Source organism: Petaurus breviceps, unplaced genomic scaffold (genome assembly GCF_028583685.1).
Source record: "Petaurus breviceps papuanus isolate PSGF00001 unplaced genomic scaffold, PetGlider_PUasm1.0 140, whole genome shotgun sequence".
Lineage (NCBI taxonomy): Eukaryota > Metazoa > Chordata > Mammalia > Diprotodontia > Petauridae > Petaurus > Petaurus breviceps.
Window position 1 is genome coordinate 46,249,949 of NW_027185698.1, and position 25,987 is coordinate 46,275,935.

The 25,987-nt window shown below is 40.6% G+C and overlaps 1 protein-coding gene across 4 annotated transcripts in view; it reads right to left on the minus strand.

Moving 5' to 3' along the window:
- The window catches only part of UVSSA (UV stimulated scaffold protein A), a 102,306-nt gene extending 77,471 nt beyond the window's left edge, over positions 1-24,835 (minus strand). Inside the window, exons 1-8 of one of the 4 annotated variants that reach the window (XM_069071441.1) lie at positions 24,706-24,835; positions 21,541-21,798; positions 18,543-18,650; positions 15,731-16,061; positions 7,702-7,822; positions 4,402-4,926; positions 1,440-1,549; positions 500-628 (exon numbers count right to left, since the gene is read on the minus strand). In XM_069071441.1, coding sequence (XP_068927542.1) covers positions 500-628; positions 1,440-1,549; positions 4,402-4,926; positions 7,702-7,822; positions 15,731-16,061; positions 18,543-18,640 — 1,314 coding nt within the window. In that variant the 5' untranslated portion in view covers positions 18,641-18,650; positions 21,541-21,798; positions 24,706-24,835. Of the gene's footprint in view, positions 1-499; positions 629-1,439; positions 1,550-4,401; positions 4,927-7,701; positions 7,823-11,962; positions 12,061-12,517; positions 12,827-15,730; positions 16,062-16,913; positions 17,343-18,542; positions 18,651-21,540; positions 21,799-24,705 lie in introns of those variants that run through there. The other 3 variants (XM_069071449.1, XM_069071465.1, XM_069071458.1) reach the window with 3 other exon arrangements.
- Between the last annotated feature and the right edge of the window lie 1,152 nt (positions 24,836-25,987).

The following is a 25,987-nucleotide window of genomic DNA, read 5'->3' on the forward strand; positions in this document are numbered from 1 at the left end:
ATTTGCCTTAACCTACAAAGGCAATTTACTTAGAAAAGAAACTGTGACCCAACATTCATAAGAACAGCTCAATTTTGAAAGCCGCCTTAAAAATGCTCAGTCTGTGTTTGAAGCTAAATTAAAGCCCCCAACACTTGTCACCCTTGGCACAGGTCTCATGGAAGCAGTTTTTCCTTTCAATTCAAGAAACGTGTCCAGAGTGCTTCTTGAGAGCAGGGGCCTATGCCTGATGCCTGAAGGTGCTACCAAGTTTACATAAAACAAATGCCAGCCTACGAGAGGGATACACAAAAAGATTACGATATCTACCATACCTGATGTTATATGATAAGTGGATCTGAGCAATATAAACAACAAATTCACACTTGGGACAATGAACACAGTAGGTGCTTCATAAATGTTCCTTAAACTGAACTGAACCTTATTCATCTGCTCCTCCCATCCAAGCACAGGTCTCAGAAGACTTCCGGCTTTATCTACTAAGAACTCTAATACTCACCATTTTCCTTTTTCTTCCTTCAGGTTCAATGTTCATTTCCTTATATTTTCCAACAGCAAGTTCTAATTTCTTCTTAAGGTCAATGGCATGTTTCAAGCGTTCATCATGAATCCCTGCTCTAGTAAACAGCTGCAAGTCAAGAAATGACAATCACTGTGGTTTTAAATCAGCACTAGGATAAATAATCTGAAAATTCACTTGCTGCTTCTTTTTGTAGTTTCTTATTTATTGTACATTTTTCTTTTCTATCATATATTTTTCTTTCATCTGGTTTGTCACAAAGAAAAGTCCTGACAGAAACAGCTGCAGAGGGCAGCTTTAGGACTATGCAAGCTTCCATTGGGTTTTTTTTTCTGTCCTAATAGGTGTTCAAGGATAAGGAAAAAGGAATAATATTTACATTTAGGTAGTGAATTAAAGTTTACAAAGCCCTTTCCTCAAGGACCCTGTAAAGTAAGCAGAACAAGTTTTATTTATTTTACAGACACTGGAAACTGAGGCCCTGAAAGGTTTAGTGACTTTCCCACAGTCAGAGTAAGTGAGGCAGAATTCAAACTCAGGTCTTTCAACTTCAAGGCCAGTACTCTGATCATTGAGCCGTACTTTCTCATAACACTCATTCCACATTTCCGTATCATCTTTCAAGTTTCATCATGTTTTCCATTTAGTAATTTTATTGCTTCATCTGAATCTCACAAAGCCTTTGTTATTGCCAGTGCTCAGACTTGCCCTAAGGCCATGGCTATGCAGCAACTGACAATCCGTGATGCTGTTTGACAAAGGCTTTAAGATTTTATGTCAACCAAGGCTCAAAATAATTTAAAATACAAGAAGGAAGGGTAATGCACCAGGATGTGGTGTCACCCAGCCCTTACAGACAGTCAATAAACATTTAAGAGTCTCACTCTGTGCCAGGCACTGTGCTAAGCATTATCCCTACCTGAATCCATGACTGAACAGAGGGCAGGAACTTATTTTTAATGAGCTTAAGTCCATCCATGGCACTGTTGACCACAGCCCTGTTATCTTCATTCTCATGTACTTGCAAATCTGCCAAAAACAAAACAGAGCCAGGGCAGTAAACAAGATCACATCTCTGCCTCTCTAAAATCCTGAAATGCAGGATGCTGGACGCATGATTATTTGCATTAGAGGCAGTTCTGGGAGTCAGAGGTTTACTCAAAGAAAAGCTGGCTCACCTGAGAGGCACTAGGGAACTCAGAACTAAGCTGGAACTCTCTGGAGTCCTTTGATAAACAAAATGCACTCACTTGACAGTAACTCCGTAATGAAAGTGTGAGAGGTGGGGGAAACTCTCAAGCTGGAATTCCACAATCCTGGCATTTCTCCATGTCAGTTAGAGTACAAAGATGGATACCCACAAAGGTCAGTTCCCAAAGTAAAAATCCTGGTCATTTTAGTTATAACTCTCTGGGCACAGTAAAAAGCTGGATTTATCTTTGAAAAATCCTCTCCAAACACCATTCATTTAAACAGTTGTTTTGCTCATGACTGTTGTGATTTAATTTACAGAAATAAATAATATTGACCAAGACAAACTCCAGTTTATCTAGAATCCCAACAAGCAGAAAATTTACTTTGAGGCTAAACAACACTTACTAATCAATCACAATGACGATTACTAGACACTACAAGATCCTGGTCAAAGAAAGAAAGACTAAGTTATGTTCAGTACAATTTTAGGGCAAAGTGAATGTCACAGTTTTCCAGTTCTTTGATAACTGGGAATCATAGTGTCCTTGCTCGGCTATTTACTAGTTGTGTGTGAAACTGGAGGAGTCATTTACTTTTCTGGGGTCTCAGTTTCCTCCTCTGAAAATTAGAGGCTCAAAAGAAATAGAACCAAAATGGGAGCCCAAAACAAGTGAGATCTTGGTTCAAATCCCACTTCTAAAACTTACTGTGTGACCCTGGTCAAGTCACTTAACTTCCCTGGGCCTCGGTTTCCTCTTTGTGAAATACAAGTGTTGTACTTAATGGCCACTGAGGTCCCTGCCAGTTCCAGATCTATGATCCTAGGAAACTGTAGTATATGACTAATGGATGATTTTGCAGTAAGAAACAAAAACTATCAGGAATTCAGAGAAACACAGGAAGACTTGTATGAACCAATGCACAGTGAAATAAGAATCAGCCTTCCAGAGTCATGGGAAGGATCTAAGGAGATACCATGGAAGCACTTTACAAAGACTGGTTGTTATTATTAGGAATGTTGAATTACTGACTGAAGGGAGAAGGCCATTATCAAATTAAAGGAACTGTTGAAGGTAGACTGGGTACTGGGCCACCTGAGCTTGGGGGAGATTTAAAGCAAAGAAACTTTCCTCCTTCCATGCATCCATGAAAGTTCTTTTGCTTGTATGACGTGGTAGGAAAATCATCTCTGCTCTCCTCTCTTTAGGGTTTATCAGAACAAATATACCTTGAACTCTCTCCTTGGCCTTTGACCTTTTTTTTTTTCAGAATGATTCACATTTTTAGTTAAAATATTTTACTTACTAAACACTAATTGGTCACATTTCCACAGGTGGAAATTTGTGAATGTTTTCTAGATAACAATGCAGTCTTATTTTTGAGACAGGTATGAGATCAGGAATTATCTCAACTTGGTAGATAGGAAGAACTTTAATTGATGGAGTGACTTGTTCAGGGTGATACAAGTCATTAAAAGGCCCAGATACTCTGGCCTCTAGGCGAGGGCCTTTTCTTCTCACCCTGTGTGACCTCACAGTGACTGTGGGGTATAGGGATGGCTGGCAATGTTTCCTCTCTACCTGTGTTTACCATTGTCCCTCATCCCACACAACATTGGCAGAGGCCATGTATGGTGGCTTTGCTTAGAGCTGTGCTAGTGTGTCACTAAGACTCTAGAAAGCATGATAAAATATTAGGCATGGTGAGTCCTTACACCTTCTGTAGGTGCATGACAAGAGAACAACTGATATGGCTGACAAGCAGTCCAGAGGATAAATAAAAAGTTTAAAAAAAAACTTAATTGCATCCTACAAATCTTACCCACAACATAAATATTAAAGGGGGTAGGTCTTCAATAGTAAAGCCCTGAAGCCTGACTTTGATTCATGGTTAGCAAAAAATGTAAAAGAGATAATAGGAAACCAAAGGACAGGAATTCAAGAAGCCTGGGCTAGCAAGCTTATAGCCACTGTGAGATAGGAATAGCCATTTTCAATAAAGACCATGCTATTCCAGACCACCCCCACCCCCCACGAAATTTTTTGTTTAATTAAAAAATTCTCAAGTGGTCTCTCCAACAAAGAGCTACACTTCAAAGTATAATAAACGACTTGTATGGTGGAAAGAAGACTACACTTGAAATTAGGAATCCCTGTTTGAAATTCTCCCTCCAACACTAAGCTAGCCACAGGATCACTGGCAAACTATTTAATCTCCCTGAACCTTATTTCAATCAAATTATCAACTAACATTTATCAAGTGCCTACTATGTACAAGGCGTCATGCTAGAACTTGAGGAAACAAAGGTAAAAATAAACAACTGCAGTCTTCTGGAAGCTTGGTTTCTACTAAGACACAAACAAGGAAATACAAGGTGATCTGAGGGGGAGGAAAACACTAAGGGGGGGGGGGGGGGGTTGCTTTGCAGGTAGATAAGGATTGTGAAAGGCAGAGATGAAGAGGTGCATTTCAGCATAGGAGACAGCTTGTACAAATACACAGAGGCAGGAGATAACGCCAGATCTATGGGAAAGTGAGCAATGGTCCAGTCTGGCTGGGATATCAAGTGTTACAGAATAAACTAAAAATGAATAATGAATATTCACACTAGTTGCTTTGCAAGACTGGGAGTCAGGAGTAAAGCACACTATACACCATAAAGCTATAGAAATGAGGGTTGTTTTTACCTGTGGGGATTTCCAAGTTCAGAGAGTACTTATGTGAGCCAAGACCATGGCTTCTTATAAAGTCTTCCCCATCACCATCCCCATCATCATCATCGTCATCATCATCGTCATCGTCTTCATCCTCATCATTGTAGTCATCATCGTCTTCGTCATCATCATCGTCATCGTCATCATCATCATCAGAATCAGAATCATCTTCTGCATGTCCCCTGTGGCCTCCCTCCTTTGGCTCTGGAGGTCTCGACCTCATTGGCCAATCTCTGTTTCCAACCTCTTTCAGGCAGAGAGATGGAGGAAGTAAGTCTTTACTGCAACAAGGCTGCTCCTGGTCATCAGGCCTCAAGCCAGAGGGTAGGCACATGACTGCACCATTCGAGGCTGCTGCTGAGGCTTCTCTGTCTGCCCTAGAAGCCCCAGCAGCTGCCACTCCTGCCTCCACGTCTCTCATGGTAAAATCAAAGGGCATTAACAGTCTGAAGCAATTCTCCATCTCTGTTAGGCACATTTCAATCTCTTCAGACATTTCTGCCAAAAGACAAGGGAGGTATTTTAGTGCTGCTGGATGGATTAGTAAACACCAAAATCTCAAAAGCAAATCCACACATACAGCCTCAGCCTCCTCCCCTAAGAGGGAGACAGCAAACTCTCCTATATCTGCCAAATAATGCTCCTATATCTGCCAGAGGAGAGGTTTACTTTTCAGCACCAAATAAGATGGGCTGTGATGGGCTGTAAAAGTGTTCTATGTTCACAATCATATTCTACATATTTTTTCTCTCTGTCTCCATCTCTCTCTCTCTCTCTCTCTCTCTCTCTCTCTCTCTCTCTCTCTCTCTCTCTCTCTCTCTCTCTCTCTCTCTCTCACACACACACACACACACACACACACACACACACACACACTCTAACAACAACCTCTCCCACAGTGTATTCTACTCAAACCCTCAGTGTGTTTATCAATGATGGCTTTTTAATTGCTTAATAAACCATAAAGAACAACAGATGGATCTGCAAGGTTATTCTCAGAGATGACACTGGGTAATGATGCTGCAGTTCCTAAAACGTATGTTGTTCTGGCAGGCCATTGGTCGATCTATGAATACCAAGTGAGATGTTACTGCAGAAATAGCTTTGGTGAAGTTCACCGTCAACTTAGAATTATTAAGGGACACTGAATTCCCAATCCCAAGCCAACTTTTTACTTACCTGAGAAAAGAATAAAGGTCCTATGAATTATCCAACACTCTCATCTGCTTTGTTACTAGTTCTCCTTCTGTAATTGGCCAGTTACTCCACGTGAAGAAATCGCTCCTTGGGAGGGAGGGATGCTCTCTAATGCTTTGGGGTTCATAGAATTCTTCTCTATTGTTCTGGTTTCTAACTGGCTAAATGATCCCTCAGTCTCTTATTTGTCAAAGTGGGGTCTCTGGACCACAAGATGCCCTGAGGGGTTCTCCAAGTAATTTTCAAAGTAATAACAAATCTCCAGAGTAACAATCAAAATGCAAGAGCAGATCATACTATGATCTAGGTGAGGATCTCAAAGAACATGGAGCAAATAGCTTTATTTAGGAAACTCACCAACCAAGGCCATGGTCAGCTCAAATAAAATGCTATCTCTAGGTCTTAATTCTGAACCCAAGTCAAAAGAGGAAGGGACAGTGTGAGAAGGGAGGTCTCACAGACTTTCAGAATTACAAAGGTCTTTAGCAGGCATCTAAGTACAAACTCTACCTGAGTAGGTATCCCCTCTACAAACTCTCCAAATGAGGCATCACTCAGCTTTCACTTGGAGGCCCCTAATGACACAGAATTCACAATCTCCTAAAGCAGATCACTCCACTTTTGGACAGTTCTGATTGTTAGAAAGTTCATCAGACTGAGTCTAAATCTGCTACTCTGGCCTTTGAAATTAAGCCTAACAAGCCTAGTCCTCATTCAAATACCTAAAAAGAGCTAACAGTTAACTTCCTTCATCTAAGTTCTCTTCTCCAGCTGCTTCATCCCCAATTCTTCCAACTCATCCCCTTGCCCCATGGTCTCCAATCCCTTCACTGTCTTGGTCATCCTCCTCTGGACATGCTCCAGGTTTTCAAGGCCTTTACAAAAATGTTATCCAGAGTCAAATGCAAGAGTCCAGGTACAGTCTGATCAGAACAAAGGGACGACAGGACAACCATCCCTAACCCCAATTCTGGGCATCACAGAAAACTCTCTTAAAGGAAACAATGGGGATAATCTCAGTTTTATTCCCTCATCCTCTTCTCCAGACTCCATTCTCCAACCTCTCTAGGTACCTTCCTGACATCTTTTCATGAAATGCAAACTCTGTACTGGCCAACAACAAAACAAACCAAAGAATACTGACCTAGAAGAAATTCTATGGCAAACAGGGGTAGCTCAGAAATTCTGGTTATTAGTGATCCAAAGACCACAATCCAAGGAGCTTAAAGGGTCTAACTACCTCCTACAGCAGGGCTTCTTAACCTTGAAACCACAGCCCCACCCCGCCCCAACCCACCCCAGGTCCCACTTTGATTTCAAGGGGGTCTAAGAATTTGAATGGGGAAAAAAAATTACATCTCTATTTTCACTAACCTCTAACTGAAATTTAGTACCTATCTCAATTGTGAATTGTTTTAAAAAATTCTTATGAGAAGGGGTTCATAGGTTTCACTAGTCTGCCAGAGGTGTCCATGACACACACAAAAAGTCAAGAACCCCTATCCTAGAATATCTTTCCTTAGAAGCAAGGAAAGGACAAGGACATACTAATCTGGCCAAGTTTGAGCAACGCCACTAGATGGCAGAGGAGAGGTATTAAAATAGCTTGTAAAACATTTGTAAAGAAATGTTTTACAAATTTGCTGAACCGTCAGTACCCAATCTGGTTTTCTTTCAGACTTCATTGCAGAAGAGCAAATATATGCACAATAATGTATTTATTATCATTAGTATCATTAAATAATTTAAATATGCATTTTTCAAAGATTTGTTCTGAAAAGCAATGCAGATGTGATGACCAGAAGGGAAGGGAATAAGCATTACTCTAGTACCTACTATGTGCCAGGCACTGTGCTAAGCTCTTTACAAATATTATTTCTTTTTTTTTTTTTGCTTTTTTTTGGAGGGCAATTGGGGTTAAGTGACTTGCCCAAGGTCACATGGCTAGTTTTTGTGTTAAGTGTCTGACGCCGGTGAGGGACTTCATTCCATGCTATAATATCATGGGTCCTTTATAAATAGACACTTTTTTTTTTTACATCTTTCTCTAAATGAACATAACTTTCAGCAACTTGCCTTGCATTTCTTTTTCCATTCTTTTGGCCCTTTCTTTATAGATGCTGTCTAACCGTTTTTGCTTCTCTTCATCCCTTTTTCTTTCAGCCAAAGTCCTGGCGCTAACATCTTGAAAATCCACCTGAGAAATTAAAAATAAGTATTAGGCCTATCTGTGAGAAATATCAAAGAGTTTCAAATGTCAAAAAAAAAAAAAACCAAAAAAAAAGGCTAATTTCCAAAAAAAAACTTGGATATCAAAAACAAGAATGTGCATTTAGACACAGTCCTTTATATTAACTATTTACTAGCACTTCCACACTCATTACCTTCCGATCACCACAAGAGTCCTGGGAGGTAGAACCAATGAAAGTACTACCCAACCCATTACACAAATGGGAAAATTGAGGCTCTGACTTGCCTGGGCTGACACAACTAATAAGCATCAGAAACAGTCATCAAACTCTGGATTCTTTCCCCTCTCCCAAACTGTCTGGAATATTTGTAGCTTCTAATTTAAGATCAATACATTATAAATCTATTAGAAATATATGATAATTCTTGGGTTTTACTACTGATAATAAAGTATGCATCTAGTTTTTAAAAAAATAAGAAGAAATTAAAAAGGCTTCAAGCACCAAAACATGAAAAAGCTAATGGCACTGGGATAGGGATCATATCCTTAACAATAATTTGGGAAATAAGAGGTCAGTCAGCTGCCTAAGAAAGATAGGGCTGAATAGTGCAGGCTCAGGTAAGAGATTCTGACCCCACCCCCACCCCCAAGAAGAATCAAAGGCACCAATCTCAAAGGAGGCAAGCACCTCATGATGGGAAGAGCCCCAGAGCTGGACTCCAAAGACCCAGGTTCAAGTTTATGCTTGGGCCACATCACTCAGGTCTGTGGTCGAGACCTCAAACATCAAGGCCTGAAACACAAAATGTTTCCCTTGGACACACACAAAACTAAGCAGACAGAGAAGGCCACCTGATTAGGAGGGAAAGTCCCTTCCCTAAGCTTTGTGGCTTAGCCTAGCTGAAGCACTGAAAGGCTTTCCTACCTACCCTCCTTCCAACACAGTCACTTCCACAGCCACAATGAGATACAGGCTCCCCATACTCTTATATGGTGGATAGGGAAGTGGGAGACCCGTTGGTACCCTCCCTGGGGTTGCTGGCAGCACCTGCTGCCTTCCTACTTACACAAGTCAACTTTTTACCTCATTCACATGGTTATAAAAGATTTAAAATAGATCAAAGAATTCGTGATTGAGACTAAGGAAAAGACTTCCATAGAATGTCAGTCTTTTGAGTATTTTGTTCTAGAATTATCTTCATACAGTATCCAAGACTAGGGCTCCCCATATCTTTTCATTGACCCCAAAGAGTCAGCTCTCTGCTATACCCTAAAGATCACTGGGTCTTTCCAGCTCCTCTGCAGCTGAAACCTCCTCTCCTTGTGACTCCCCCTACCAGAGGGCGAGCTCCTGAGGGCAGGGACTGTCTTGACTTTCTATTTTTAACCCAGAGTTTTGCCCAGTGTTTTATACATAGTTACCACTTAATAAATGTTTTTTCATTGGTTAACCATTAAGACTTTTTTTTAAATCCAAGCTTTGACCAGGACCCATTTAACAGAATTTCACTAACAAACACAGGGAGTTCCAGGTGAGTGGTAGGGAGCTGCCGCTGACCTGGGATGTCATAAACTGCTTTCTGAGCTCCCCTCCCAGAGAATTCTCTGCCCCAATAAGCTTGTGGTTCCCTCAGGCCACACAAGTGACTTCAGTTTATACAATAAGGTAGTTAAACCCCTAACCTTTGAGAGGCCAAAGTTACAGTGAGAATGGCAGAGAGCACAGCACAATCTCAGCAGGAAGTGCCAAAAAGTCAATCCAATACTGAAAAATATATGGTATAGTGGACTGAATGGAGGACTTGGAGTAAGGAAGGCATGATTATTTTTTTCACGAATTCATATTATTAATAATAATAATTAGCATTTATACAGTGCCAACTATGGGTCATGCACTGTGCTAAAAATTTTTTTTATAAATATTATTCCATTTGATCCTCACAACTACCTTGAGAGGTCAGTGCTGTTGTTATCCCCATTTTATGAAGATAAAATGAAGGAAACCCAAGCCAAAATTTAAAAAAAGTTAAGCAATTTGCCCAGGGTCACACAGCTACTAAGTATCTAAAGCTGGATTTGAACAGAGGGTTTCCTGACTCCAGGCCCTGTCTCGCTTTGGTTGTGAAAGGCTTTCAAGCAGCATACTAGAAGAGAAACAGAATTTTAGGACAGCTAGGGTTTCTGTGAAGCCCAGATCCTTTGAACATTATAATTAAGTTTCTTAAGCTACATTAACAATATTCCACTCCTCCCTGAGATGGAATGCTCCTGGTTTTTTTGTGTTATAATTCAACAAACTCGCCTAATTATCTTCTTTTCTCTTACTTTAATGGGATCTAACATAGAAAAAAGCAAGGTCTCTAACTACTTCTGAAGGCTGAGGATGACTGACTTAAAAGCTGATACATGTTTAATGACTCCATTACATTTTTCACAATCACCTGGATGAAAGGACAGGGGTCACACATACATCAAATCTGCAGATGACACAAAGCTGGGAGGGACAGCAAACACATCAGATAGCAGAATCAGGATCCAAAAAGATCCTGACAGGCTAGCTATAAAGAAAAATTCCTATGGATTGGAGCTCTCCAAAGGGGTATGGACTGCCTCAATAGGTAATGAGCTCCCTGTCACTCAAGGTGTTTGAGAGCAAGATGGACAACCACTCTCTGTGCTCCACTGCCTTCTGGGGTCCCTTCCAACTCTAAGATTCTACACCTATGAGAAGCAGCTTGCTGCAGTAGAAAGAACTTGGAGTCAGGAGATCTGGGTTCCAGGGTTGTCTCTGTCACCTAATGGCCCAAGTGACCATGAGACAAATCACTTCATCTGACTGGAACCCCTAACTGGTCTCCCTGCCTCCAAGGAGATCTGAAAGTGATTTTTCCTTCCTGAAATTCTCCTAAGATTATTTTGTCTCACCTTTATCCCATCTCAGAGGACAGAAGTGAGGGTCACCAAGCTATTGTTTGTTGAAAGTATTTCATAAACCCTAAAACACTATATAAATGTCAATTATTACTATTATTAAGCCCAGTTGTTAGGTACATGTGTGAACCAGTTTCAAGCTGCTTAAGGGTAGGGAATATTTAATTTTCTATCTTTGTCTCTCCAGGGCTTTGCCCTTGGTAGATGCTCATTAATAAGTATTTGTTAAATTAAATCAAACAAATATATTCAAAGTCAACGAGCAGTCTGCAAAACTCAAGGTAGCATGTGCTAGGAGAAAACAGCACTGATTCAATTTAGTTTATCTGGAAGCAAGTCAAATGCCTCCACCTCCCCTACTCTTGCCTACATTCCAAGTTCTCTTAGTAAATCAAACAGTAACATTTTCTCATTCATAACACCTGGAAATGAATAACTGCCCTGGTGGTAGAGTCCAGTCACAGGTCAAGTACTGACCCAGTCATGAAGGTTCCAGGGTTCGAATCATTCTAAGAGCACGGGCACAAGGTGTTATCGCACACTATTGAACAAGTCCCTTTAAGAATGTTTTCAGTTCAGATTACTCATCTCTATTCATCTGTAAAATGGGCTAATAATGTTCCCCTACCACCCGAAAGTATATATAGTAAAGCTTGAGTAATTGAGCCTTGTAAAGTACGTGATGAAGTATGTGATTCTCCTTGTGAAAGGTAGTGCAGAATTGCAAAAACGTCACCTCTCTTCAGTCATCAGGTGATAAAAATACTTGCTGCTTTGTCAGGAGAAAATCAAATGGGAAAGGCCAAGGCCTCAACTTCAAAACCACACTCCTTTACTTAACAACATAGGGGCTCATTTAAGCCAGTAGAAGGTGTCTTTTCCAGACTCACTCAAGGTGTGTTTGGGTAAAAAAATTATTCCAAACTCTTACAAATGCTGAACTGTCATTTTTCATCAAGACAGCGGACTCTGTCATTCATTTAAGGGCTTCAGTAAAGGCTTTAAAAGAGACTGATGTGAAGTTTGAAGTCAAACAACAAAGAAAATTAAATGGAGATTTTAAAAACATTCATTCAAAAGACAGTAAGAAGAGAAGTGCTCATTGGGATGTGACCTTAGATTTATTATAAAATATTGATAAGGTATAGATGGCCCCCAGGTGCCATAAAGGACATGTAAAAAGATTCATTTATTCAAGCGATCCCATTCTCTTACCATGATAATCATCTCATTTCTTGTTATCCTTGCTCACGCCTAGCCTAACATAAGGAATGGAGAATTCATATGAAGCTCCCAGCTCCTGGGATTTAGACCTGGAAGAGAACCCAGAGACCATCTAGTCCAATCTCTCCATTTTACAGATAAGTAAACAGGTCCAGAGACACACAGTCACAAAGGTTCAGAGTAGGGCAAGAGTTCACATCCTGGGCCTCCAGATTCTGTGCTTTTTCCAGCACAGAAACAATTTCATAAGCAAAATTCTCCTACCTGAAATTCTAGGAGGTTGTATGCCAGGCAACTATCTTTGCTATAAACCATATCATGGGAATAAATTCCAAGGTTTAAAGAAAATGTTCTATTATGCCACACTCTAACATGGCCAATAAGTAACAGTAGAAATATCCACTAAATGGTAAAGAACTGGACATTGAGGGGTCGCCCATCAACTGGGGAATGGCTAAACAAGTTGTGGTATGATTGTGATGGAATACTATTGTGCTATAAGAAATGACGAGCAGGATGCTTTCAGAAAAACCTTGAAAGACTTACATGAACTGATGCAAAGTGAAGTGAGCAGAACCAGGAGAACACTGTACACTGTAACAGCAATACTGTACGATGATCAACTGTGAATGACTTAGCTATTCTCAGCAATACAATGATCTAAGACAATTCCAAAGGACTTATGATGAAAAATGCTATCCACCTCCAGAGAAAGAATTGATGGAGTCTGAATGCAGATCGAAGCATACTTTTTTTTACTTTCTTTATTTTTCTTGGGGGCTTTTTTTGGTCTGTGTTTTCTTTCACAACATGACTAATAAGGAAATATGTTTTGCATGACTGCACATGTTTAACCTAAAAAAGAAAGAAAGAAAAGAATATGTTGTACAGGAGTGATGCTTATGAATATTTTATGAGTGCTTGGTTTATTTCTTGATTATAAATCATATTTCCCAGCAAAAAAAAAGAAATATCCACTAAAGTCCTCCTCTGATGTCTCATCATGATATGGAAGTAATCTGGGGTTAGAGAAGACTATATCAATGGAGAACAGCACCCAAGTGGGCCTGGAAACACAGAATCTCCTGAAAAGCCTGGTCTTGCTAAGTGTAGAAAGCCTCATCACTGGACAGGACAGCTGGCTCCAAGGGGATAGATTCTGAGGGTCACAGGAAATCCTTAAATACCCACACTAAGCCAGGAAGGGGCTATGATTGAGAAGGGGCATCAACAATGATGAAATCATAAGTATTTGAAATATTGAAGTATAAGTAACTGCAAATGCTATAAAGCTTGGTGGCAAAAATGCACCCTCGTTCCTCCTATAGTCTTTGTAATTTCTATTTCATTTCCATCTCTGCTCTGAGATCTCAAGTTAGATACTGAATCTTGTTAGAGCCAATGTGATGAGAGCTACTATAGCAAATAACTGGTTTGCTCATTATTTAAACTCTGAATACTGTTTATATGGATTTTAACAACACATATATTCTCACTTACTGACATAAACAAACTCTTCCAGAGTTTCGAAGTTGTTCTACAGTTCCAGCCAAACTCCTTGATGACGCCAGTTGCACTTTTCTCCCTCTATTCATTCTCATAGGCTTTTAATGGATTTTGGTCACACCATCGACTTAAATCCATCTCTCCATTTAATTTTAAGTGCCAGCTTCTCTCCTCTCATCTAATTTTCTTACAGTCTTATATATGTCTCTACCTTGCATCAAATGTGTGGGCGTACTGTAATTCCCTTTTTAGACTGTAAGGTCTAGGAGGGCAGGCACTACGTCAGCTTTCATCTTAGTATCCCCAAACCAAGTACCATGCTTTGCATATAATACATAGCAGACTCTCATATCTGTTGAATTAAAGTAACTTTCCACTCTATTTTGTCCTTCAGACAAAAAAAAAACTAACTAGGAAATGAAGGGCAAAATAAACGAACCTTATTCATCTTTCCCTACTCTCCTTAGGATTCTGATGCCTTGTTGGGGGAAAAATCAAAGGGAGAAAGGAGTTAAATGACCATCTTTTACTGTAAGGTGCACAACCTGAAAAAAATTCTAAAGTAGTCAGCTTGAAGAGAAAAAACAATAAACAGGAAGCACCAAACAATTATCTTACTCTATCAGACATATCCTGAAGTACAACCTCAGGTAACAGCCTACTACATAGTTTGCTATCAACAGACCTCTCTTGTGGGACACAGGCTAAGGATCATCCCTATAATTTCCAGACAAGAAAAATTATACTGTGTGTTCCATCCCAAACCCCTGTTTTATACAGGTGAAATAATGTTAAAACTAACAGCCCAGGTAGCCTTAAAGGGGGAAAGTAACAAAAGGAGAGCATGAGACTGGGGAGCAGTTGAAGGTCAAGGAGACTGAAGGGTTCCCAAGCTGACTGTATTTGGACCTTGGAGCTTTTCTGTTCCCTCTGCCCCTCTCCTGCTACCTCCCACAGTCACTGTCTGTCAATTAGATGGGGTTCAAGTGTGGTGAAAGACTATATTGTCTCTGGATAGGAAATACCCTTTCTGAATACTTCATAGTAAATCAAATAACAAGAGTTCCTAGCCAAAATTAAGACTCCCACGATCACGTGGAAAGGCTAGTTGACTATATTTTTCTACTATATTCACAGGCAGCTCCATTACATATAAAACATTTATACAGTGGATATATCCACAAGGAAGCCCTGCCATCTCACCAGAGACCTGCCCTGGAGGCTGTTGTGTGGCTTCCACAAGCTGCAGAAGCAAACCTGAAGGAGAGAAGGAAGGTAGCACATCTTCCTTCTCTACCCCACCTAAGAGAATTAGAACAGTTCTCCTAGCTGCTATATGGTATTAATTCTGATAACACCTCAGTGAAGAAAAGGCAAAAAAATATTGCTCCTTTTTATATAACTGAGGAAATTTAAGAGAAGTCATGAACCGCCCCTATGTTTTGCATATTTTCATGGTAGGAAATATTACAGCAACAAAATACACAATTGACAGTATTATTTCTAAAGATTATATTGAAAATTACTTTAGATTTATAATCTAATAATTATGAGCTATAAATGATAAAATAAGTAGATCACATTTTCAGCCTACTGATATGGTAATGATCTACACATGGGTTTAAAATAAGCTTACAAAAAAAGTTAATAAAACGTACATGACTGATAGAAAGAAGCCCACTCTCTACTACATCCCACTGCCTTTCCAGTTAAGAAATGGGTCCAGAACTGGGGTACCACTGCCCCAGGGCAGAATTCAGGAATTGACTACTCCTGTGCAGAACCCTCTATGGGGATACACTGATGTTTACAAATGATGGCAAAAAGCATGTTTTGAAAATAAACAATAGTTTTATAAAAAAATAGTTCTATTTGGGGCGGCTAGGCGGCGCAGTGAATAGAGCACTGGCCCTGGAGTCAGGAGGATGTGAGTTCAAATCCAGCCTCAGACACTTAACACAAAAACTAGCCATGTGACCATGGGCAAGTCACATAACCCCAACTGCCCTCCAAAAAAAAAAAATTAGTTCCATAGGATAAAGAATGATATCCTCAGGCATGAGAAAGTACAATGAATACTTGTAAATAATGAAACCATTATTGAAAATTCCCTTACGATATCGAGTTTTTTTGTTTATAAAGGAAAAAGGTGAAGGAATTCTAACTCACAGCGTTGTAAGGCAAAGTATTTTGTAAACCACAAAACACATAAGAAACATGAAATGCTATGATGATAAAAATGATGCAAAATACCTTTTTGTTATGTTTTAAGAAATGATATCCAAGAGAAAGCTTCTTGTAGGAATCTCCATATTTCTCGTTCCATTCTGTAACAGATTTGAGGGCAGCTTTCTTCAGTTTCTGGGCCACTTCTTTTGGGGGTGGGAGAGGCTGCTCATAGTCTGTTTCCACTGTGAGTTCCAGGAATTCTTGGAAGTTGGAAATAATTAGTGTCCGAAATTGGTGTGACCTGGTAAAAAGCTCATCCACAATCTGAAAAGCTGAGAAACGTATCTCAGCATGTTCTTGATTCAATTGAGTCATGAGTAAATGGTAAGCATGACTGATATGTTCCTCTGAAGATCTGTTGAAATAGTAACAATCCTTAGCCAACAACACAAAGCCTGAAATACAAATTGGTACAGCATTCTCTCCTAATTTTAAGTAAGCCTTCTTTATATATAAATAGCATATATCTTTAAGCCAAATAACTCAAGATAAATCCCTACATCAATCAATAAGCTTTTAGCTCTCATATGTTTTTAATTGGATTCCTAGGCTGAAAACTGTGATCTTAACACATTCCTAATATTTCTATGGAAAGTAATTTTCTTTAAATTATGAGAAAATTATCATTCTTTGAAACCTCAGGCATGGAACAGGAAGGGGCTCCACAGTTACATACTAGAAATCTTAACCACAATGCAGAGAAAGTAGGGTAACCAATTCTTTTAAAAAGGTCATCCAACAGGTACTTAAATTCATCTGGAAATAAAAATTTTAAAGAAAAAAGAACAGCAAAATTTCAAAAGAAACAAAATTTCAAGTATCCCAAAGGTTAATGGAAATATACACAGAGGGTATAAGTAAGTTGCAGCATATTACCAAGAACATGCATGTGAAAAATGAAGTTGAAGAAAACAAGGACATGTATGTTTAGGGAAAGATGAATGAATAATGCATTATGAATGAGAACCAACAAACAGACAGGAGACACTGGGTACCCTCCACATGATAAAAGAGCTAGAGAAATGCCTTCAGCACCCTGGGTAATTCTTGTGTGAAAGATTTACAGAAATATATGGTTGAGGATCACCCAATATGCAAAGGACTGGAAAAGCTGTGATCTGTGGAAGGAAAACTAAGTAAAGAAGTTCCCTATAAAGAGAAAGTCCAGAAGAAACCCAACATTTTATTAACATTAGGACACTAATACCTTGCAAAAAGAACTTGGTTTCACTTCCCACCCCCACCCTTCTTTCATTCTTCCTAATTTTTGACCAACAGTGAGATGAAGATCAGAAGTTGCTATGTGGAAAAAAGAAGAGAAGACAGGTGGAGATAAGTGTGGTTGGAAGAAGGGCATAAATGGAATGGGAGATGGCTGTCTAAGGGGGCAGCCACAGGATAACAGATTTTCTCATTGCTGCACAAATGATCCCATTCCTTGCTGTATTCTCCAGCAGACTGCCCCCTCTATCATCCCTGCTCTTTCACTTATCTTCAGTCTCTCCCTGTCTATTGCTTTATTTACTACTGCCTACAAACATGCCCATGTCTCCCCCATCCTCAAAAATCCCTCACTTGACCCATCTATCCCTGCTAACTGTTGTCCCACACCTCTCCTTTCCCTTTGAGGCTAAACTCCTTGGAAATGTTTCCTCTCACCTTCTTCTTAACTCTCTGCGGTCTGGCTTCCAACCTCATCATTCCACTGAAACGGCTCTTTCTAAAGCTACTAGTGCTCTCTTATTGTCAAATCCAATGGGCTTTTCTCAGTCCCCGTTCTTCCTGACCTCTCTGCAGCCTCTGACACTGTTGATCATCCTCTTCCCTCCACGTTTTGAGATACTCCTCTTTCCTGGTTCTCCTCAGTCTTCTTGCTGGATCTTTATCCAGGGAATGCCTGCTAATGCCTGGGGAGTCCCCAGGGCTCTGTGCTGGGCCCTCTTCTCTTCTTCTGCTATACTATTTTGGTTGGTGATCTAATCGATTCTGGGATTCAATGATCATTTCTACAATGATTCTCAGACCTATTTATCCAACCCTAACCTTTTTCCTAATCCTCAGACTAGTATCTCCAACTGCCTATGCCGATCTAGATGTCCTATAGATATCTCAAACTCAACATGTCCAAAACTGAACTCATTATCTTTCTCCCAAGCCCCCATTCTCCCAAACTTGCCTATTACTGTTAAGGGGACCACCATCCTCCTGGTCACCCAAGTTACCAACCTCTATTTCATTCTCGGCTCATCAATCTCTCACCACCACCATCCCCATATCAGTTTGTTACCAGACCTGTTGATGTTACCTTTGTAACATCTCTCTTTTATGCCCCACTCCAGCAGCCCTATCACCTCCAGGATCAAATCGAAAAAATCCTGTTTGGCATTCAAATGTCTTTGTGACCTGGCCCCCTTCTGCCTTTCCGGTCTTGCCACGTACTGTGAGATCCAGTAACACTGGCCTCTTTGCTGTTCCTTGCATGACACTCTACTCCCTACTCCAGGTATTTTCAATGACTGTCTCCCCATTCCTATAACACTTCCTATAACAACTCTCCTTTCTTATCTCTACCTCCTGGATTCCTTAACTTCATTCACACTTCAACTAAACTTCAACCTTTTATAAGAAGTCTTTCTTGATCTCCCTTAATGTTGTTGATTGTTTCCAATCAATACTGTCTATGTCTTATATGTACAGAGCTATTTTCATGTTGTCTCCTATTAGACTGAGTTCCTTGAGAACAAGGACTGTCTTGTATGGCTCTATGTATCCTTAGGGCTTAGCACAGTGCCTTGCCATTCCATCCATCCCATGACTCCCTAACCACAGGACATACTTGCAGATTTTCTTCACTTCCTTCATTTTTTCAGGGTCCAGTTGTGGTTCTCCTGAAGTAGTGAGGTCCTCGACTAACTGAGAAAGCTTTTGATCCATATCTGGAAAGCTGCAACAGAGAGACACTAAATTGCGTCATGGTTCTTTTAAAAATCACTTAAAATTCTTCTGAGAGTTTGCTCTGTGGAAAAGCATAAAAGTCCAAGGTTTTCAGTGATTAGAGACTCACCTGAAGTATTTACCCTTTTCACAGCAATTGATGGAAGCCCAGAGTTTGAGAGAACAGGAAGAACTAGATTTCAATTGTGACAAGGAGACTGCCTCTGATTTAAGCAATTTGCCCAGTTCTATATGTGACTCTTAAATCCCTCCAGCTGTGAAACAAAGCTGTATCCAAATCCCAAGGGTGCTATAAGGATTAATGCTTGCAAAGAATTCTGAAGGTACAAAGTACTTAACTATTATTCCGTTCTCAGAACACCCATTTTATCTGTTCTGAAAACAAGTACATACTGGAAAAACCTATAAAGGAAAAAAATAATAAAAAACCCCTAACAAACAGGTTTTTATTAGCTGCTAGTGATATCATATATCCCCCAAGGCATAGTGCAAGATGGTCCACATACATCTGGAGAAGCAATTTTAGAAAGGAATATACAACACTGTACATCTCTCCAGACACCCCTTAGCAGATGGCAGACCATTCCTGATAAATAGCGATATTCCATTGCCTTCTACAGTTTCTGCCTTGTGCCAGTTCAATATGAACTGGTAACACTGAATTTAACAATGACTTTGAGCTGTTCGGTTGGTGCAAAGAAAGCCATTTTAGCCCCCAAAAATGGAAACAGCCTATATGGCTAATGATTGGGAAATGACTAAATGAACTGTGGCATATCAATGCAATGGATTATTACTGCACCATAAAAAGACAAATATGAAGACTATAAATGAATATGGAAAGGCATCTGAAGTGATACAGAGTAAAGAAAGCATTCAAAATAAACATACTGCCTATATAAAAAGTAACAGCAACAAAATCTGAAAGGTATACACACACTAAAGAGACTAGAAGCAAATAAAACTAAGGGAATTGTTATTGTGCTAATTTTTCCCAAATGAGATTCTTAATGAGAACAACAGCAAATACAAGTTATTATTGTAAATCAGAGCCCCCATCCCCTGCCAAAAAAGAAAAAGAAGAACCCAGTCTGGCTGCCTAGGATAAAGGGGTTAGGAGGTTCCAAGGGAAGCTCACAATATGTTACTGGGGATGTGGAGGGACAGGAAGCACAACCATGAGCTGCCAGTATTAGCAGCATACATTTAGAACTTTTTTTCCTACAACAAAGCAGATTTGAACCAAAGGAGCTATTTATAATTGTATATTGGGTTTGATTTACTGAAAGAACTGGTATCTGATTTTGCGTATGGATTCTCACCAAGGGCTGTTGTTTTGGGAAATGACTAAGAAAAGATTCCAAACAATGCTACAGATTCTTGGAAGTTAAATGGCTTGTGAAGCAACAGAATTAAGGTATTCAGAAAGGAAGATGATGTCACGGATGCCTTATGTAAAACTGCCTGAATTCCTGTAGTCTTCCCAGATCCTCAAAGAGATACTTGGAAAGGGGGCTCCTTGGGAATTAGCCATTATACATTTTCTAAGCAGGATTTATAGACTAACATAATGTCCTTATGGACTGTGATCCAATGCCAGAGAGGCTGGAGTTCAACATAGGGAAGAGGCTGTCCTTCAAATGTCCTAAGGAGGCCACTGGATAATTATGGTTATTTTCAAGAGGACATGGCCACGTTGTGTCTTTTGATACCTGGGCAGAACATGTCCCAGGTGCAACAGTAATGGTGAGAGACTATAGCTAAGAATAGCCTTACATACACTCTGATGATACAGTGCCCTGAAGTGGGCATAAGTGTTTGGTGCTTAAGTGTTGGCTAATTCTGTTTGGACTCTTTTGTGGCACTGAGAGTACAAACAACTCAAAAGTGCAAAAAGAGGTATAGAAACTGTCCAGTTTTGTCATAAGTTTGGAAAATTATGACAGAACCCATGATCCCAAAGTGCAATGATCCCAAAAAAGTAGGTGAAATACAAAATGACTAACTCAAGTGCCCAAGGGGCATTAAAACTAAAAAATAAACATTAGATGACCTGCTGCCTGCTGCCCAGGTTCCTGTGCGCAGCCCTTCTTTGCAGCTAGTCATGACACATCAGAACTTTGTCAAAAAATGTCTGAACTCCACCAAAGCCCTACTACACTCAGGTTTCCAGGAGATATGGATAGTATGAATGGATGGAGGTACACTGTTTAAAAAATCAGAAACAATGGAAAAAAAAAAAGCAGAGCTCTGAAAGGTTCAGGTTTAACTACTTCTGCTTGTGAGCATCATTAATGGGTTTTACCTTAAGTTATATATTAAATGAAACATCAGACTGGTTGTAAACTGGGGTATTCAACAAGAGAATGCAAGGATTTCCCATGTTAACTTTTAGACATTTACTCATACTATGAAATAAAGCAGTATGTAAAACATAATTATTAATGTGTTCCAATTCAATTGAAATATCATCTTGTTTTCTTGTTTTTAAGGTTCTCCCAACTTTGATCTATATCTACATGGCAAATCCAGCATTGCTTTATAGTGCATCTGGTGGATTAACTGTAATTTTCTCTAATATAAAATGATCAAAAATTTATGAAACTATCAAATTTTTGTATCCAGGGGAGCTGAGTAGTGTCAATAAATATCTTGACTTCCTTAAAAACATTAAGAGGAGGCTCTTGAAGGGAGGGGATACTGTACATAAACTGCAACTGGTGCACCCATAACTGCATGAGTGCTTTTAGCAGCTAAGAAATTATCCAATTGACGAGGTAAGTAGAGACAGAACATAAGGCAAAGTATCCAGCAGTGATACAAACAGGTCTTTTATGAATCAACAGGTGCAGGTCACTGAGACTGGAGCTAGGTCTCACCAAAATGCTTCGACAAGTTCTGCTGGAAACTGGACTGATGTGAAATCTTCTCAGGGATGAGGAGGTTGAGGACCAGCCAACAAGACTGCCCACTTCAGGAATGGCACCTAAAGAGTCTGAGCGATGATCTTTTCTGCTACAGCCTTGAACAAGATGGACCCAGGAAAGGTGGGAGCTCTCAAGAGGAAAATCTTGCTGTGGTCATCCAGAAACTGAAGATCACCAGAGTGACATCAGGAAATGGAGACGAAGGCTGCCCTAGGTCATAGAAAAAAAAGATTAATCCTTCCTCAACTAGCTTTTCCTAGATCTTTTGTTAAACTTTATATATGTTTATGTGTACACACACACATACACACACACACACACAGAGTTAAACTGTAAATAATCTGGCATTTGTATATTTGTGCATTTATTCCTTATTTTGCTTGTTTTGTTGAAATTAGGCTGATCCTAAAAATTAATAAGTTATGCCAATACTCACGTTCTTAGACACAAAGCAATCAAACAATATTTTTTCCAACTCACTAGTCACATAGTGTGGCTTCAATTGAGTATCTGAAAAGTCTCCAGATTTGAAAAGTCTCAACTTTTTCACCTAAAGACCAGATTGGACTAGATGACTTCTGAGATCATTTCTAGCTCTAGTTCTACAGTTCAAAGAAATTAGGCAAACCCTTTCCCTTCCCTAGGCCCAAGTATCACCAACTGGAAGAGAAAGGAATGGAACTATATTATCTGATCCCCCAATTCTGACAGTCTATGATTTGATGAGATATAACATTCCCATACAGAAGAAAAGCTATGAAGACAAGAAATCCCTTCTCAGAATCTCTAGTTACAACTCAAAACACAGATTTAACAAAGAAACAATATTACAAATGGTGGTTATTTAAGTTCCTTATCTATATTCTATGTTTGTAATAGCAATTCTTAACAAATTGCTATATTCGTGTGTGTATATATGTGTATGCATGTGTAAAACATGTTATATGTACATATATACATATATACACACACTCTGCACATGTATTGGCTCTGACATATGTTGGCTTTGTAATCCTAGGCAAGTCATTTAATTTCTAGGCAATCCTCTAAATTAGTATTAAGCCCCTACTGTATGTCAGGTGGGGGCAGTTAGGTGGCACAGTGGAGAGAGTACCAGGATTGTAGTAAGGATGACTTATCTTCCTGAGTTCAAATTTGGCATCAGACACTTACTAGCTGTGTGACCCTGGGCAAATCACTAAATCCTGTTTGCCTCTGTTTCCTCATCTGTAAAACGAGCTGGAGAAGGAAACTGAAAACCACTCCACTATCTTTGCCAAGAAAACTCCAAACAGGGTCATGAAGAATTGGGATACAACTGAAATGTTTGAACAACTATGCCAAGTACTGTGCCTTTAAGCAAACCACCAGGTTGTGAAAAGGGTGTACCTTCCCTCAAGAAGTCAGTCAGTCAATAAGTATTTTTTAAGCACATACTATATGTTAGGCACTATGCTAAGAGCTAGGGATACAAAAAAAAAAAAAGAGGCAAAAGACAGTCCCTGCCCTCTAGGAGCTCACAATTCAATGGGAGAGACAACAAGCAAACAAACTTGTACAAACATGAGGCTCTAAGGTACAGAGAAGGGCCCAACTTTTATTGGTAGAGGGAGCTTCCTCACTGGCAATTCTTTATAGCAATTAAAAACTCTATCCTTATCCCTATCTCCTTCTTGTAACCCATATTACCCAGAATTTGGAATCCCAGGACCTTAAAAGAAGAGTGCAATATATTACAAGAGGTTGGAATACATAAGAATGTCAAACAAAGGAGAAATAGGGAGAAAACATGAAACTTTTCTAAAACAAGAGGGAGCTGGAGAGTTTGAAGAAGAAATGGCTAATTGCGCAGCAAAGAATGATATGTATACACAGTCATCCACAGCTGGAGAGAGAAGGCATGAAGGGTGCTAGAAAGTGTCCAGAGGAGGGCAAACAAGATGGTGAGGAGGCCTGAGTCTATGTCATATGAGGATTGGAGTTAAGGATATTTAGTTTTAAAAGAGAGAGGCCTACATAATTAGGCCATGGGGGAAGAACCAAGGGCAACAAAGGGGTAGAAGTTGCAAAGAAAACTTCCTAACAATTAAAGCTGTCCAGAAATGGAACTGAGCTGGCATATAAAGAGATGATTTTGCATTTTTTTAAATGGCTTCAAGCAAAGACTGGATGAGATCACTCCTCAAGTATACTATGTTACAGAAGACGTTCATTCGAATATGAATCGGATTAGATGGCTGCAGGACACTAGACCGATGCACAATTTTGTCAGACATAAGGAGGTTCTGGATCAGCAGACAAGGCTGCCCACTTCAGGGAATGCACCTAAACAGTCTGACCAATGATAAAAACAAAACAAAACAAATGTTAAAAGTCCTTTCCAACTTTGAAACTTTATAAGTGTGTGATGGGTCAGTGGTGAAATTCAAACTCGGGTCTGCTTGGCTCCCTGTTCAACAGTGTTTCCATGTATGATGTACAGTATGTGCCGACAAAGACAGAAAGATAAATAATAGTCTCTGCTCTAAGACAGGTGACATAACATTCCATGAAGCAGAATTAGAAAAGCATCTAGAGAGCATTCTCCCTCCTCCTGTTCCCTTTTCTTATACTTATTCAGGACAGCCACTACAGAGAATGTTCTATGGACAGGGTGGATTCTGGGGGTCCCGGGGCTGCGCCCCCTGGGGCTGGAGCAAAGAGGAGCTCGCAGAGAGGGATCCTCAAAAGGGGGAGGCGCTCCCGGGAGTCCCCAGGGCAGCCCACCTGGATCTCCAGGAGACGTCCCCTCCAGGGTTTCCTGGAGACCCCCGGCTCGGGGTCCCAAACGCTTCGGGGCCGATGGATCCCTTTGAGCCCAACCCTGCCCCATCGTACAGATGAGGAAACTGAGGCCAGGAGGCTGGAGCGGGGTGGGCCGAGGTCAGACAGCGAATCTGAAGCAGAGCAGTCAGCTCCTGGAGCTGGGAGCTCGAAACCCTCAGGCCGCCCGCCTACTTCCCCGCCCCACCCCTCTACCTACTCTACCCCTGTCAGAGGTTAAGGCCAAAGGCGCCCCTCGCCCCCTCCTCCCGAGAGTCAGCCCAGGCCCATCACCCCGGCAACTGCAACACCTACCGGCCGCGAGAAGAGCAGCGAGACCGGCCTCAGGAACCGCTATTGCAGCCGCCGCCGCCGCGCCCCCAGCTTGGCCACGCCCCCCGGAAGTCGCATCTATCCAGTACGCCCCACCCACGGGGGCGCGACCCAGAGCACGGCCAACCCTTACGTCATGGTTTCCCTTCAGGCCTGGTCATTGGCTGAGCCTGGGAAGAAGGGGTGGGGTCAAGGTGTAGGAGGGTTCCAGACTGTCTGGGATAGAAGGGGGCAGGAAGGAGGAGGCCAGAGAGCAGCGAAGTGACGTAGAACGCTCTTTGCGTACTGCGTGGGAGGAGACGCGAGACGAACCTCTAGGAGGTTTGGACATGATTAAAAAAAAAAAAAGAGGACCTGCAGACTGACCAAAATCTTAAAGGAACAGTACTATAAACCCTGAACTACACAGCCCTGCTTCTTTCTCTGTAGTTCCCTCGAGTCAAGTTCACAACCCTTTATTCAGCGTGTCAAGCATCGTGCTAAGCTCTGGGAATAAAAGTACACCCCGCAGGACCTTATTCTGGGGATTTTCCCCAAAGAGAAGAGAAGAGTTATTATAAAGCATTAAGAGCTGCTCTGGGAAACTGTTTTCTGTGACTTCACAGGGTCACCCAGACAGGAGGCGTCACAGAATCAGCACTTGAATCCAGGTCTTCCTGATTCCAGGGCCAGCTTTCTATTTACTATGCCAAGCTGCCTCGGCATCCCCACTTTACGGACAAGGAAACCTTGAGAGGGGGACTAGTCTGTGATCACACAAGTAGTGTCGAGAGTTGGGACTGGAAGAAGAGGTAGAGGAGGAGGAGGAAGAGAAGAAGAAAGAGGAAGAAAAGGAAGAAGAGGAGGAGGAAGAGGAGGAAGACAAGGAGGAGGAGAAAAGGAGGAAGAGGAAAGAAGGAGGAGGAAGAGGACAAAGAGGAGGAATAAAGAGAGAGATACATATAGAGACACAGATACATATACTTAAGAAACAAAGAGATATAGAGAGAAGGTGAAAAGGCTGTCTGTGTGTGTATACACATACATAGTTTTGCAAACCTTAAATAACTATTTAATATCAGTTATTGCCATTGATACCAACAGATAACTGCTGTATCCAATATCACTAATAAAAAACAGAAAAACCAAGTGACATAACAACTGATAGGGAGCAAAGGGGCAGGTTTTCTGTAGGAGGTGACGTTTGAGTTGAGCTTTAAAGGATGGTTTAAAAAAAAAGTGTGTTCCAGTCATAAGGATCTGTGTGAGCAAGGAAAGGGGAGGA